The sequence below is a fragment of the Rana temporaria genome, chromosome 2, assembly GCF_905171775.1.
Source record: "Rana temporaria chromosome 2, aRanTem1.1, whole genome shotgun sequence".
NCBI classification, from domain to species: domain Eukaryota; kingdom Metazoa; phylum Chordata; class Amphibia; order Anura; family Ranidae; genus Rana; species Rana temporaria.
The window spans coordinates 271,693,117-271,707,778 of record NC_053490.1 but is presented as its reverse complement, the minus strand read 5'-3'; the positions used below and the strand labels follow the sequence as shown (position 1 = coordinate 271,707,778).

The 14,662-nt window shown below is 45.4% G+C and overlaps 1 protein-coding gene across 3 annotated transcripts; it reads right to left on the bottom strand.

The window, feature by feature from the left end:
- Positions 1-697: 697 nt before the first annotated feature.
- Positions 698-13,125, bottom strand: PITHD1 (PITH domain containing 1). Of its 3 annotated transcripts, XM_040336979.1 has the most exons (6): positions 12,877-13,115; positions 9,974-10,017; positions 9,818-9,895; positions 7,284-7,388; positions 1,779-1,887; positions 698-906 (listed from the first exon to the last, which is right to left on the bottom strand). In XM_040336979.1, the coding sequence occupies exons 1-6, from the start codon at positions 13,066-13,068 to the stop codon at positions 805-807; spliced, it is 630 nt and encodes a 209-aa protein (XP_040192913.1). In that variant the 5' UTR covers positions 13,069-13,115; the 3' UTR covers positions 698-804. The 3 variants fall into 3 exon arrangements, with proteins under 3 accessions (XP_040192913.1, XP_040192915.1, XP_040192914.1); XM_040336981.1 differs by lacking the exon at positions 7,284-7,388 and having other exon boundaries at positions 12,877-13,125; XM_040336980.1 differs by lacking the exon at positions 9,818-9,895 and having other exon boundaries at positions 12,877-13,118.
- Between the last annotated feature and the right edge of the window lie 1,537 nt (positions 13,126-14,662).

Sequence of the window (14,662 nt, the reverse complement as noted above, 5' to 3'; positions counted from 1 at the left end):
ATGTGTATACGTGTGTGTGTGGTATATATAGGCATACAGGAAAGAGGTACCACGGACTGCATAGACTCTGAAGAAAGGGGTGCTCCCCAGATACGCGTCAGCCGTTTGGGGTACCGTCTGATCCTCTTGTCATCAAGTCCTGCTTGCAGGTGTCAAGTGATACAGCTTCACTGTCAGAAAAACCTTTACCTAAAGCTTGTTTGTAAGTAGGACTATTGCGTTTATTCTATTTTTAATAAAACTTTCATATCCGATAATGCACTCGGTTGGTGCGCCCTCCTTTTTTCTTTCTAGCTATATGAACACCCATTGTTCTGAGGAGGGATGCAAGATTCTAGACCTTGCCTGAAACTAGACTGGACTATACCACCCGTGCTTAGCGAAACACCGGAGCGCAGGAAATTTTTTTGTTCTGTTGTTTAGTGGACAGCCTTGCAGCACAAAGGTCATGTCAGGGTTAGGTATAAATCCAACCAGGAAACTACCTGTATGGAGTTTGCATTTTCTTCCTATGCTTGTGTGGGTTTCCTCCCACACTCCAAAGACACGCGGATACGGTAATTGGATCTGGTCTAAAATTGGCGTGTGTATGCGCAAGCGAGTTAGGGGCCTTTAGGGCAGGGACTGATGCGAGTGTAAATTGTTGGTGTTATAAAAATACCTGTAACAAGTAACAAATAAAAAATATAAGGGCATATAAATTGTATCAAGATGAGGCGTTTTTATTTGAACAAATTCATAAACAGCAGAAATCATGCGGAAGTAAAAAGCTAACTTGTTGAGCCAACAAACATTATTATGAGATTAGGAAATAAAGTGCGATTGAGGATTGATTTGGGTTACTTTGTGATCAGCTGGATTAGCTGCAGACTCATAGTTACAGATGGTCACTTCATGTCGATGAGCCTGCAATGTAAACAAAAGACATTTGTAATTCAGGTTTTATCTATCAAATGAATTATGATAAGGTCAAACCAAAAATGAAGCACGGTCTACTTTTTTTTTTTTTCTGGAACTGGCGTGAACTATGCCACTGAGAAACCTTATAACCTACATGCATTTTGATGCAGAAAACAATAATAAAAATTAAATAAAAAAAAAAAAACGCACTGGAGTGCATGTGGTGTGAACTGGCCCCAATGCTGTATCCAACAAGACCCAGGCCTAGGGCAGCACTTTGCAAGGGGGCAGCACGGAAAGAGTCCCCACCGGCTTGCACTACGCTTTATGGGGCGGACTGGGCTGAGAGGCAGATTAGTCTAGTGCCCCCATTAAGCTACCACGCTGCTTCCAGTATGCAGATGGTTGGCATTCCGTAACTGAGGGGTGTGCCACTTCTAATTTTGACTGTTCTATCATCCTGGACCACAAACTTTCCTCACTGTGCTATATGTTTTCTGCTGCACCATTGCAGAGATTTCCCTTCTCTTTCCTGCCAAACAGGATGTGAGAGGAAATCTATGCAAATTAAGGCAATCCATTCCCGTCAGAATAAAATGATCATTGCTGCAGTCTATAGCCCATAGTACTGATCAAGCAGGGAAAAACCAAAGGGCGGTTGAACAGAAGTTGATCGGTAGATTGGCTATGGACATCATCAATTCCAATCCTCCAAATGTAAAAAGGTAAAAATTTATTTGCAGGCAGCCCCTGATTTCCTATCACTGTCTTGGCTGCAAATTTACGAATGTGGGTGGCAATTGCAACTGTTTAATATGAAGCCTAATGTATTCCAGGATTTAGCCAAAAGTTTTGGTAAATAAATGCACATTTTTTACCTCTGTCCATTCTCCTCTTAAGCCAATGTAGAAAATCTTTGTGTTTTCAGCCCCAAAATTCTTAGAGATATGGATAGACAAATGAGATACACTGGAGAACCGGGATATTCTAAAACAAAAACACAGAAACATTACCTTTATATGCCGATGAACAATATATATGGCAAGAGAAAATTGTAAATAAGTACTCTGACAGTACTTAAAAAATTGTTTTATAAGCTCTAATGAGCAGGGCTCTCTGATTTTCCATGCCGGAAACGCACTCGCATGAGTGATGTCATAGCGGCTCTGGCCTATCACATAGCCGGAGTTCGCGAACCCAAAAGTCAGACAGGGGGAACATGTCAGCCCTCAGCAGTGAGCAGGTGAGCATTTCATAGTATGAATTGCATATTAGCACATTATGCCATTGCCTTGCAGGTTGTTATTTTTTTTGAATATCAGCAGTTCACAACTGCTTTAAAAGTAGTTGCAAACCTCAGACATATGACCAAAGCTTATCCCTCTAAAGTGTGTACTTGTCTCAATCCAGAGCACTAAGTTTCATTTCTGTCTGCCACCTCGTTCCTCTGCTGTCAACATGAATCACTTTTGATGAATTTTCCAGACACCAAGAGAAAAATGGTGACAGGGGAGGGACCTCCAGCTGATTAAAAGCCTCAGCTCTATTCCTGTGTGAAGGGGAGTGTCTCTCTTCCCTACAATCAGCTTTCTCCTCACTGATGTAACACCAGCTCTCTGCTGCCTGCTTTTTAGAGCTGAGATATGCTGTGTAAATTCTGCAATTTAAATGTATGTAGGGGAAACACGGCTATAAACAGGTACAGAGTGAGGCTGTCAATCATCTACAGATCCCTTCCCTGTCACAATTTTTCTCTTGGTGTCAGGAAAACTTATCAGAAGTGATTCATGTCGAAAGCAGAGGAACAAAGCAGAAGACAAAAGCAACACTTTGGGGGTTATTTACCCAAGGCAAATCCAACGTGCCCTTCCTTTAGTAAATCAACCACTTGGTGTTCCTAATTGAAACAAGTACATACTACAGGCAGTTACGAATCGACTCCTACTTACGAACAGGCCTCATTGCCAGCCGCTTGTGCTCCACGCTGGTCCTGGATACCTCCGAGCAGCCATCTTGCAGTGCCAGATACATCCCACACATCCCATACTACCTGTACCATATCCAAAAGTGCCCAGGAACATCCCACATCCCTGCACAGGCTGAAGTTATACTTAAAAATGCACTGTTCTGACTTACACACAAATTCCACTTAAGAACAAACCTAGAGTCCCTATGGTGTTCGTAACGCAGGGACTGGCTATATAGGGGAAAATGATTTGTTCATATTCCATGTCTGAAGTTTACAACCTCTGGTTAGAAGACAAACTCTATATCCAATGATTTCTAATGCCGTGTACACACGATCGGAAATTCCGACAAGAAAAGTCCGATGTGAGCTTTTGGTCGGAAATTTAGACCGTGTGTATGATCCACCAGACTTTTGCTGTCAGAATTTCCGCCAACAAAAGATTGAGAGCAGGTTCTCTATTTTATAGGAAAAAGTTCCTATCGGAAAATCCGCTCGTCTGTATGCATAGCCGACGCGCAAAAAAAACACGCATGCTCAGAATCAAGCAGAAGAGCCGAACTGCCTATTGAACTTCATTCATCTCGGCTCGTCGTACATCTTGTACGTCACCATGTTCTTGACGGTCGGAATGTCCGCCAAGATTTGTGTGACCGTGTGTATGCAACACAAGTTTGAGCCAACATTCCGTCAGAAAAAATCCACGGTTTTCTTGTCGGAATTTCCGATCGTGTGTACGCAACATTAGACTATGGGATGAAAGTCCTTTCCACTGCCTTCACTGTAATAGTGTTGATCGTTGGATTGAGCTAGGAGGTGACTCAGTAGCTATTAGGCCCCTTTCACACGTGCAGATCTGCCTGTCAGTTTTATCAGGCGGACCTGAACGGGGCGCTCCATGCACCTCTATGGAGCGTCGGATGTCGGCGGTGACATGTCAGCCCCAATCCGATCCTTTCCGCTAAAGTGCGACGAGTGCAAACCCTATTTTGCATCCGTCTGACGGATCGGATGAAAAAAGACAGACGGTTTGTTTTCATTCGATTCCCCCATAGAGGAGAGCGGAGATCTGACTGATCCGTTTGCAGAGATGGACTAGTCATCTGCCGGCTCAGCGGGGATCAACAGAGCGATCCCCGCTGAGCAAGCGGATGCCTAAAAACATATCCGCACATGCGAAGGGGGCCTAACTATTACAAATCTTTTGTTTTTACAGTATGATGCGTCAATGGCAAAAAACAATATTTACTAAAGTTGGGTTATGTCACACAAAAAGCCAATCTCTAAAGTGGTAGTAAGCATCATCTCCCCAACTTGTGAAGGCTTTGCCCCGTATTACAGACTGACACCATCTGCTTTTGCATAGGACTGCATCTTTCTTATTATATTCATGTTCCAGTCCAATTCTAAGGTTTTATCCATTTATTATTGTTTTATATTCATTTGTTCATCTTCAGGAGGTTCCCTTCTTTGTTATAACGACTGTGAATTTTTAGTCACTTTGGGCCAAATCCTCAGCCAGGCGGCGTAACTTAACTTTCAGCAGTTAAGTTACACTGACTTAAAGTTTTTACCTAAGTGCCTGATCCACAAAGCACTTACGTAAAAATTTCAAGCCGTGTAACTTAAGTGCCGCCGTCGTAAGGCGTTCCTCCTCTCCGGGGGGCGTTTACAATTTAAATGAGGCGCGCTCCCGCGCCGGCCGTACTGCGCATGCGTGTGATGTAATTTTCCCGACGTGCAGCGCGCGAACGTAATTGACGCCGGGCGGCTTTGTGGATTGCGACGGGACACTAAAGTTGCGACTGGGGAAAAAAAAAAGACGCGCCGGGAAAACAATTTAAAAAAAAAAATGACAGCGTCGCTCAGCATGCATTCCTGAGAGGGAGAACTCCATGCCAATTTTCAAAGAAAAAAACAGCATGGGTTCCCCCCCAGGAGCATACCAGGCCCTTAGGTCTGCTATGGGTTGTAAGGAGACCCCCCCTCCGCCGAAAAATCGACGTAGGGGGTCCCCCTACAATCCATACCAGACCCGTATCCAAAGCACGCTACCCGGCCGGTCAGGAAGGGAGTGGGGACGAGCGAGCGCCCCCCCCCCCTCCTGAGCCGTGCCAGGCCGCATGCCCTCAACATGGGGGGGTTGGGTGCTCTGGGGCAGGGGGGCGCACTGCGGGCCCCCCAACCCCAGAGCACCCTGTCCCCATGTTGATGAGGACAGGACCTCTTCCCGACAACCCTTGCCGTTGGTTGTCGGGGTATGCGGGCGGGGGCTTATCGGAATCTGGGAGTCCCCTTTAATAAGGGGGTCCCCAGATACCGGCCCCCCACCCTAAGTGAATGGATATGGGGTACATCGTACCCCTATCCATTCACCTGTAGGCAAAAAGTAAAAGTTATTAAACACACAACACAAGGGTTTTTAAAATAATTTATTATTCTGCTCCGGATGCCCCCCCTGTCTTCGTTATTAGCTCAATTACCAGGGGGGGCTTCTTCTTCCACTCTCCGGGGGTCTTCTCCGCTCTCCGGGGGGGGTTTCTTCTTCCGCTCTCCGGGGGGGGCTTCTCCGGACTCCGGGGGGCTTCTTCCATCTTCTCCCCTCTTCCGCTGTTGACTCGGCGAACCCCGGTTCTTCTGCAGATGTCCGGTGCCTTCTTCTTCAGCGCTGGCTGCCTGCTATCTGTGTGTGTTAGCTCAATTTCTAACAGGCAGCCGGCGCGGTCTTCTGTGACGTCAGGGTCTTCTTCTCCCCTCTTCCGATGTTGCCTCGTCGCTGTAATGATGGAAGCGCGCCTTGCATCCCATTTATATAGGCATCACCGTCCCATCATGCTCCGGTAGGTACCCACGTGGTGGGTGCACGTGGGTAGGCACCCACCACGTGGGTACCTGCCGGAGCATGATGGGACGGTGATGCCTATATAAATGGGATGCAAGGCGCGCTTCCATCATTACAGCGACAAGATGCGACGAGGCAACATCGGAAGAGGGGAGAAGAAGACCCTGACGTCACAGAAGACCGCGCCGGCTGCCTGTTAGAAATTGAGCTAACACACACAGATAGCAGGCAGCCAGCGCTGAAGAAGAAGGCACCGGACATCTGCAGAAGAACCGGGGTTCGCCGAGTCAACAGCGGAAGAGGGGAGAAGATGGAAGAAGCCCCCCGGAGTCCGGAGAAGCCCCCCCCGGAGAGCGGAAGAAGAAACCCCCCCCGGAGAGCGGAGAAGACCCCCGGAGAGTGGAAGAAGAAGCCCCCCCTGGTAATTGAGCTAATAACGAAGACAGGGGGGGCATCCAGAGCAGAATAATAAATTATTTTAAAAACCCTTGTGTTGTGTGTTTAATAACTTTTACTTTTTGCCTACAGGTGAATGGATAGGGGTACGATGTACCCCATATCCATTCACTTAGGGTGGGGGGCCGGTATCTGGGGACCCCCTTATTAAAGGGGACTCCCAGATTCCGATAAGCCCCCGCCCGCATACCCCGACAACCAACGGCAAGGGTTGTCGGGAAGAGGTCCTGTCCTCATCAACATGGGGACAGGGTGCTCTGGGGTGGGGGGGCCCGCAGTGCGCCCCCCTGCCCCAGAGCACCCAACCCCCCCATGTTGAGGGCATGCGGCCTGGCACGGCTCAGGAGGGGGGGGGGGCACTCGCTCGTCCCCACTCCCTTCCTGACCGGCCGGGTAGCGTGCTTTGGATACGGGTCTGGTATGGATTGTAGGGGGACCCCCTACGTCGATTTTTCGGCGGAGGGGGGGTCTCCTTACAACCCATAACAGACCTAAGGGCCTGGTATGCTCCTGGGGGGGGAACCCATGCCGGTTTGGATTTTTCAAATTGCCGTGGAGTTCTCCCTCGGGAATGCATACCAAATGCCGTCGCTCGAATGGGCCTTTACAAGGTGTGACTAACTTTACACTTTGTAAAACCAGCCCTAGTTTTACACCAGGCAAACTAACACTTACGGCGCAAAAACTAAGCACAAAAGCTTTGAGGATCGCCCTAAGTGCTAATTTGCATACCAGAAGAGGCATTTCGACTCGAAATGCCCCCAGTGGCGGATGCGGTACTGCATCCTAAGATCCGGCAGTGTAAGTCCCTTACAGATGTCGGATCTTCTGCCTAACTTAGGAAAACTGCTTCTGAGGATCAGTTCCAAAGTTAGAACCAGAGATACGACGGCTTACGCCGGAGTATCTCTTTTGAGGATTAGGCCCTTTTTTTCTATTGTTTTTTCAGCGCCACTACCCAATTTTTTCTAAAGTGGTAGTAGGTTTGGAGCTGCTTACTGGCACACTGCAAAAGGATAATGGATGGGGGTAAAAATGGTCTTGGTCATTTTACCCAACATAGGCTGGAGGTAGAAAACTCTTTCCAGGCTAACACACATATGTGATGGCAATACCTACTTTGTCTGATACTCCAGATCTCCAGTGGTATCAATGTTTAGGTTAAAGACCTGGTCTGCCTCCCTTCCAGCGTCATCAAAGCTCATGTGAGGAAGGTTCTTAAACCTAGGGGAAATCATAGGCAGAAGTATTTTAATAGACTTACCTCAAATTCGGAGTTAAAACTATATAAAAATAATACAGATTTTCCACCAGCAGCTTGGCAGGCCCACAGAAGGGCTTCCCACTGAAGTGTATGGAAGCTGCTGTGTAAACAAAGGTACAGCTATAAATGATTTTGGCTAGAGGTGGTGACAAGATGTGCGCCAACAAATGTAGACAAGCGGTATTGTAAGCGGGTAGAATGTATACTAAAGGATACAATAAATATGCACTTAGTCCCTAATGATGATTAATTACAATAAACCATTATTTCCCATAAAGACGGGTAAAGTGGTTAGTACTGACAAAAATGTGGTTCCACATAACAGTAAAGTCCAAAACATGAATTTTCCATAGTCACTAACAGGACACAGCAATGTCCTCCAATGAAAATTCAGAGGCATACAATGGGGACAGGAGGGAGGGGACAATTAAAGAGCAGCATAGCTTTCCACCAAGCAACAGCAGATGGGACAGAACAGGGTGAGGCTGGAACGCTAAAATAACAGAAGTCACATGTGCCTAAATATCCAAGCGTTTTTAAATGCGGTCAATCAAGTCATGTGCTCTTTGGTTCATAGACCACACTGACTTGGTCCATAAATGTCTATTGGTTCAGTCTTGTGGTTGGTGCTCAAATTGATGCATGACATTACGGAACAGCAGTTTTTAACTGCTAGTCTGTTAACCACTTAAGGACCGAGCCTGTTTTTCAGACTGTTTACAAGATTAAAACAGTTTTTTTGCTAGAAAATTACTTAGAACCCCCAAACATTATATCTTTTTAACACCCTAGAGAATAAAATGTTGGTCATTGCAATACTTTGTCACCCCGTGTTTGCACAGCGGTCTTACAAGCGCACTTTTTTTTGGAAAAAAATCACCTTTTTAATTAAAAAATAAGACAACAGTAAAGTTAACCCATTTTTTTTTTATATTGTGAAAGATAATGTTACGCCGAGTAAAATCATACCCAACATGTCACGCTTCAAAATTGCGCCCGCTCGTGGAATGGCGTCAAACTTTTACCCTTAAAAATCTCTATAGGCGACGTTTAAAAAATTCTTCAGGTTGCATCTTGAGTTACAAAGGAGGTCTAGGGCTAGAATTATTGCTCTCGCTCTAACGATCGCGGCGATACCTCACTTGTGCGGTTTGAACATCATGTTCGTATGCGTTCGCATCTGCGCGCAAGCTCTTCGGGAGGGGGCGCTTTAAAAAAAATGTTTTTTGTTTTCTTATTTATTTTACTAAATTTTTACACCGTTTAAAAAAAAAAAAAATGGGTCACTTTTAGTCTTATTACAGGGAATGTAAACATCCCTTGTAATAGAAAAAAGCATGACAGGTCCTCTTAAATATGAGATCTGGGGTCAAAAAGACCTCAGATCTCATATTTAGGCTAAAATGCAAAATAAATAAATAAATAGTCATTTGAAAAAATTAAAACAGGAAAATTTGCCTTTAAGAAGCATTGGCGGAAGTGACGTTTTGACGTTGCTTCCGCCCTGCTATGGAGATGGGTGGGGGCCATCTTGCCCTCACTCGTATCCCAGCCAAGCAGGAGACAGGACTCGATCGCCTCCGCCGGCGGCTCCGGTAAGCGGGGGGAGGGCGCGGGAGAGCGGCGGGAGGGGCCCTCTCCCGCCGCCGATAACGGTGATCTTGCGGCGAATCCGCCGCGCAGACCATCAGTATGGTTTAAAAGACCGACCCCTGAAGAGATGGATATCTCGGTTGTGGCAGCAGCTGCTTCAGAAATAGGACGTATATAGTCGTGCGCAGGTCCTTAAGTGGTTAATTAGCAAGGCTGCAGTCCTATTTATAAAGGACTGTTGTAAGTTTGCATAAATAAAAATAAATGACTTATTATTAGAGATGCACCGATCGGCATTCGGCCATATCAAAAACGCACCAAGATTTTGGGACGATTTTAGCTGAGCTTATGGGGCGTTTTTCATAGCTCATGTGACAAAAAAAAAACACATCAAAAACATAATTTTTTTAACTGACCAAAAATGCAGCAAGCAGGATTTTTAACACCACAATGGAATCGCAATGGACCAGTGTACAGACATACATAGAATTTAAAGGGATACATTTTTCTTGAGCTTTTCTTGCACTAAAAAAGGTGCCAACAATGGTAAACGATACATTTATATTCATTGAAATTTATGATATTCAATTAAAAAGTCGAATAACACAATTTTATATAACAAAAAAAAAAAATGTAAAACTTGTTTTTGGCCAAGTGCATCCTGCATTTTTGGTTTTGGCACCAAAATTTCGATTTGGTGCACCTTTACTCATTATGTACATGCATACACAAGCAGCCAGTACCAGATGAGAAAAACTTGGAGAAAGAAAATATATCTTGGTGCTTTGGTACTCACAATCTCATCTCTGAAGGGTGAGCATCGCTGTCCTCCCCGATGATTATAATGCCTTTCAATTTTACATTCCCTGTGAACCTAACAAGGACATCTGCAGTTATGAAAAAGCGGGAAACAAAAGGAAGGTACACAGGAAAAGTAATAAATCATACTTACGGAATGTTGAAAAGTAATTCCTCATCATCATCACTTTCTACAAACTAAAGAAAGAAGAGAAACACTATGAAGGCAGCTGTCATATGCAGTGACACTAAAGAGTAGCTTTAAAAGAAAAAAAAAATTTGTGCCGTATAAAAAAATTAAAATAAATCAGCAGCTACCAACACTGTAGCTGCTGACTTTTAATAAGGAGACTTACCTGTCCAGGGGGCCCGCGATGATGGCAGCTGAAGCCGAGCAAACGCTCGGGTCTTGGCTGCCCCGCCGCCATCCTCAGTGAGGGAGTCAGGAAGTGAAGCCTTGCGGCTTCACCGCCCGTTTCCCTACTGCGCATGCACGAGCCGTGCGTCGCGACGTGAATGGGTGATGTCTCCTGAGACACCGCACCCCCATTCCACAGGAGGCAGCCGAGGAGGAGAAGAAAGAAGACGGACCGCGGATCAGGAAGTGGGAGATTAGGACGATCTGCCTAGCAACAGGCACTTCAGGTATGTAAAAAAAAAAAAAAATTTAACAGCATTTTTGATTTTTTTTTTTTTCTCTGTGGAGCGCCGCTTTAAGTTTCAATTTGCAAAAGTTTTATGCCGCTTCTTTAGTATTTGGTGTACATTTAGTCCCATAAACACCTCAGAATTATTCTCTATCTGTGTCTACAATTCATACTGCTCTCTTAATATCTCCCATGGTAGTCACACATTCAGATACACTTGCACTAAGAGCAAACAGCGTAAGCAAGGACGAGTGAAAGATCATGTACCAACGAACAGCTGAACAATGAGCAGATGGGCAAGTTGAACCCTCAATTTCTTCCATTTAGGAGGAAAAACCCCCTCTGTTTATCAGATGCCCTCAGACCCTTCCTGCTTTGAGCTGTAGCAAAGGATGGAATCTGTTTCAAGCATCCAATCAGTGCCTTTCACACACAGATTGACAAACTATAAAAAATAGAGTCAGCAGCAGCGGCTGGTCATCAAAATTTTTAGGGGGGCATAAACAAAAGCAAAAATTAAACTGTTAGTAATGCAGAACTGTAAATATCCATTTATCAGGTGATTATGTATCATTACTGCTGGATAAAACTGTACCCGTCAATTGCAGCCTCACTATGCCCATCACAGTAGGCCAATCACATCCACAATGTCTTAAAGTGGCCGTATGCGCACGTTGGCCACTTTAAGAGCTATACGGGGCACGCACACTCATGGCGACCCACAATAGCTCCTCAGAGAGCCAGAACATGGATCTGTCAGTGTACAGACAGATCCATGTTCTGTCAGGGAAGTAGAGAGATTTGCTGTTCCTAGTGATCAGGAACAACGATCTCTGTCTACTCCCTGTCAGTCCACTCTCCCCCACAGTTAGAAACACCTCCCTAGGGAACACTTAACCCAGGGTTTGACAAATTTGCTTGGATTCTAGGAGCCAGCTAAAAAAAGTTAGGAGCCAAAAAACGCACCCCGTCCCGCCAAGCTCGCGCGCAGAAGCGAATGCATACGTGAGTAGCGCCCGCATATGTAAACGTTATTTAAACCACACATGTGAGGTATCGCTGCGAATGGTAGAGCGAGAGCAATAATTCTAGCCCTAGACCTCCTCTGTAACTCAAAACAAGCAACCTGTAGAATTTTTTTAACGTCGCCTATGGAGATTTTAAAGGGTAAATGTTTGTCGCCATTCCACGAGCGGACACAATTTTGAAGCGTGACATGTTGGGTATCAATTTACTCGGCGTAACATTATCTTTCAAAATATGAAAAAAAATTGGGCTAACTTTACTGTTGTCTTATTTATTGAGAAAAGTGTATTTTTTTCCCAAAAAAGTGCGCTTGTAAGACCGCTGCGCAAATACGGTGTGACAGAAAGTATTGCAATGACCGCCATTTTATTCTCTAGGGTGTTAGAATAAAAAATATATATAATGTTTGGGGTTTCTAATTAGAGGGAAGGAGATGGCAGTGAAAAAAAACACAGAACTGCTGTTTTGCTAATTGTAATGTAACCTGTAATGCCGATGGCCACCACAAGATGGTGCCAGATCACAGAAGGAAGCCGAGGCCTGCAGAAGGCTGCGGCCTCAATTATGAGGCCGCGGCTTTGAGCCTTCTGCAGGTCTCAGCTTCCTTCTGTGAAGGCCACAAAGCCGCGGCCTCAACTACCGGCGGTAATTGAGGCCGCGGCTTTGCGGCCTTCTGCAGCCCTAAGCTGCGCCAGGTCACAATTTATTGTCGCAATTGCGATCGGGCACCCGGATTTTGTGGAGGCCTGACTTAACCCCTTCCCTGCCAGTGACATTTAAACAGTAATCAGTGGCTATTTTTAGCTTCGATTGCTGTATAAATGTCAATAATCCCAAAAAGGTGTCAAAAGTGTCTGATCTGTCTGCTGCAATGTTGCAGTCCCCACAAAAAAAAAACACATTGATCCCCACCATTACTAGTAAAAATCGCTAGGGGAAATCGCTCCACTGACTGCCCGCTAAGCAGTCGGATGACAGGTCTTGTAAAAAACAGACCGTTCGTCCGCCCGTGTGAAAGGGCCCTAACACACATTTGGTCCTAGGACAATCAGGACAACATAGGATGAAGGAACCCTCCCATCTCTTTTTTTATAACATTCTGTAGTCCTCAGAAAACAATGTGATTGATAACTTCCTGTGCTGTCTGCATGCACTGTCTGTTATAAGCTCACAGGATTTCTGGCAGGATCAACAGGTTTTGTTTTTTTGCATTTAAATAGACATAAAACAATTTGAATGGTATTTTAAACGGGACAAATAGAACATGTTTGCTTTTTATGTTTGACATACTAAACAATAACTATCAGACCTTTGTAATACAAGCTTCCCTTGGGAACTTCTAATAAACAAACAGCCATAAGAAGAGGCAGGTGGGTGACATTACCCGGCTCCGATCCCCCCGCTCCTCCCAGGCTCTGAACACAGTCTTGCCGCTTCCCTCCTCACTCTCATTCAGACATTGTAATTTTTCCAGGTCAATCTTCTGATAAAGTCCATACTCCAAACCACGTTCCGGCCCGTCAGATCGCTCAGCGCTGCAAGAGCAGTCCCCGCCATGACTGTGCCCGTGTGACATAGCCAGTGCTCTGTTAGCTGCGACGACGCCATCTTGCTACGCCTAATACATAGTAGAACTACCCACGACGCCGCCATCTTGGTACTCCTAATCCATAGTAGAACTACTCACGACGCCGCCATCTTGGTACAACTAATACATTGTAGAATGTCGCCATGTTGCTACTCGCAGGAAGCGATGTATAACCTGGTCGCAATGTGAATAGTTAGCCAGTAGGTGGCGGTGTGTTGTCACATTCTGCAGCGGAGCCACGTGTTCCAAGTTAGTACAAATAGACAGTTGAGCTTTCCTGTGTTCTATCTATGGTGCGGGAGGACTCAGTGACTGGACAGTTGAATCTGATGTAAAAGATACATGGAGGCATCTATCTCACAGGCCTTGTTGTATGGCCGTAGTGCAGTTCCAGGCACAAAAAAATAAATATAAGACACTCTGACACGAATTTACAGCATGCGTATTGCAATTTCCCATGGGAAAGTTTTCAGGTGCTTTCCAAGCGCTATTTCTAGCGCTAAAACACCTGAACACTGCCTCAGTGTCAAAGGGGCTTTAAGGCTGGGCTCACACCATTGCGAATTCGATGCGGGATGCTTGTTGTAATTTCATGATTCAAAAATATTAAAGCCAGAACAACAAATCACTAGACAACGCAAATTCTTTTAGGAGGCTGTGCAATGTTTGCTCTCCTACTTTATCCCTTTAGGCTGCTTTCACACTGAAATCGCCTGCCCTAAGCAGTAAAGCACCCCTTGATTTAGCGGCGCTTTTGCGCCACTTTTCGGCCGCTAGTGGGGCACTTTTAACCCCAGAAAAGGGGTTAAAAACTCCTATGTTGTTGCCGCTTCCGAAGCACTGCCCATTTTGGGAGCGTAGTATACAGCGCTCCCAAACCACCCTAAAGACGCTGCTTGCAGGACTTTTTCCAACGTCCCACAAGCGCACCGCTCCAGTGTGAAAGCACCCATTGTTTTCAGGTGCTTTTTCTAGCGCTAAAACACCTGAAAACTGCCTCAGAGTGAATTTGCATGTCAGGAGACTGTGACCGTGTTAGAAAAGTTTCTGTTTGTGTGTCTATTAAAATAGAGCGGACACTGATTTTTAAGATGGCTTCCGAGCACATGTTGTATTAACTTGTTATACCTTTTGTTCTAACTAACCCCCATACATAGAATATAGAGATATTAGGCTTACCCATATATGGGTAACAGGTTGTACAGGAAACACTAGTTATAAAGTACCATTCTGTACCAAGCACTTCAGTGTTTTCCTTAGCCAATGAGAAGTTTTATTGTTGTTTCATTGTAAGAATGAGGAGGGGGGCTTTTTCTGTTTCTGGCTCACTTTTGCTATAATCTTCACCTGTACCGATGCATGAATAAATTGTCTTCACTATTAAACACATGGGCCCAGATTCAAGAAGCGGTTGCGCGGCGCAATAGCTGTTTTGCTCCCGCGTAGCGAATGCCCCTGATTCAGGAACATCGCTACACGGACTGCAGCCTAGGATATGACAGGCATAAGCCTCCTTATGCCTTCATATCTCAGGCTGCATTCTTGCGTTGGCCGCTAGGGGGCGCGGCCATTGTGATCGGCG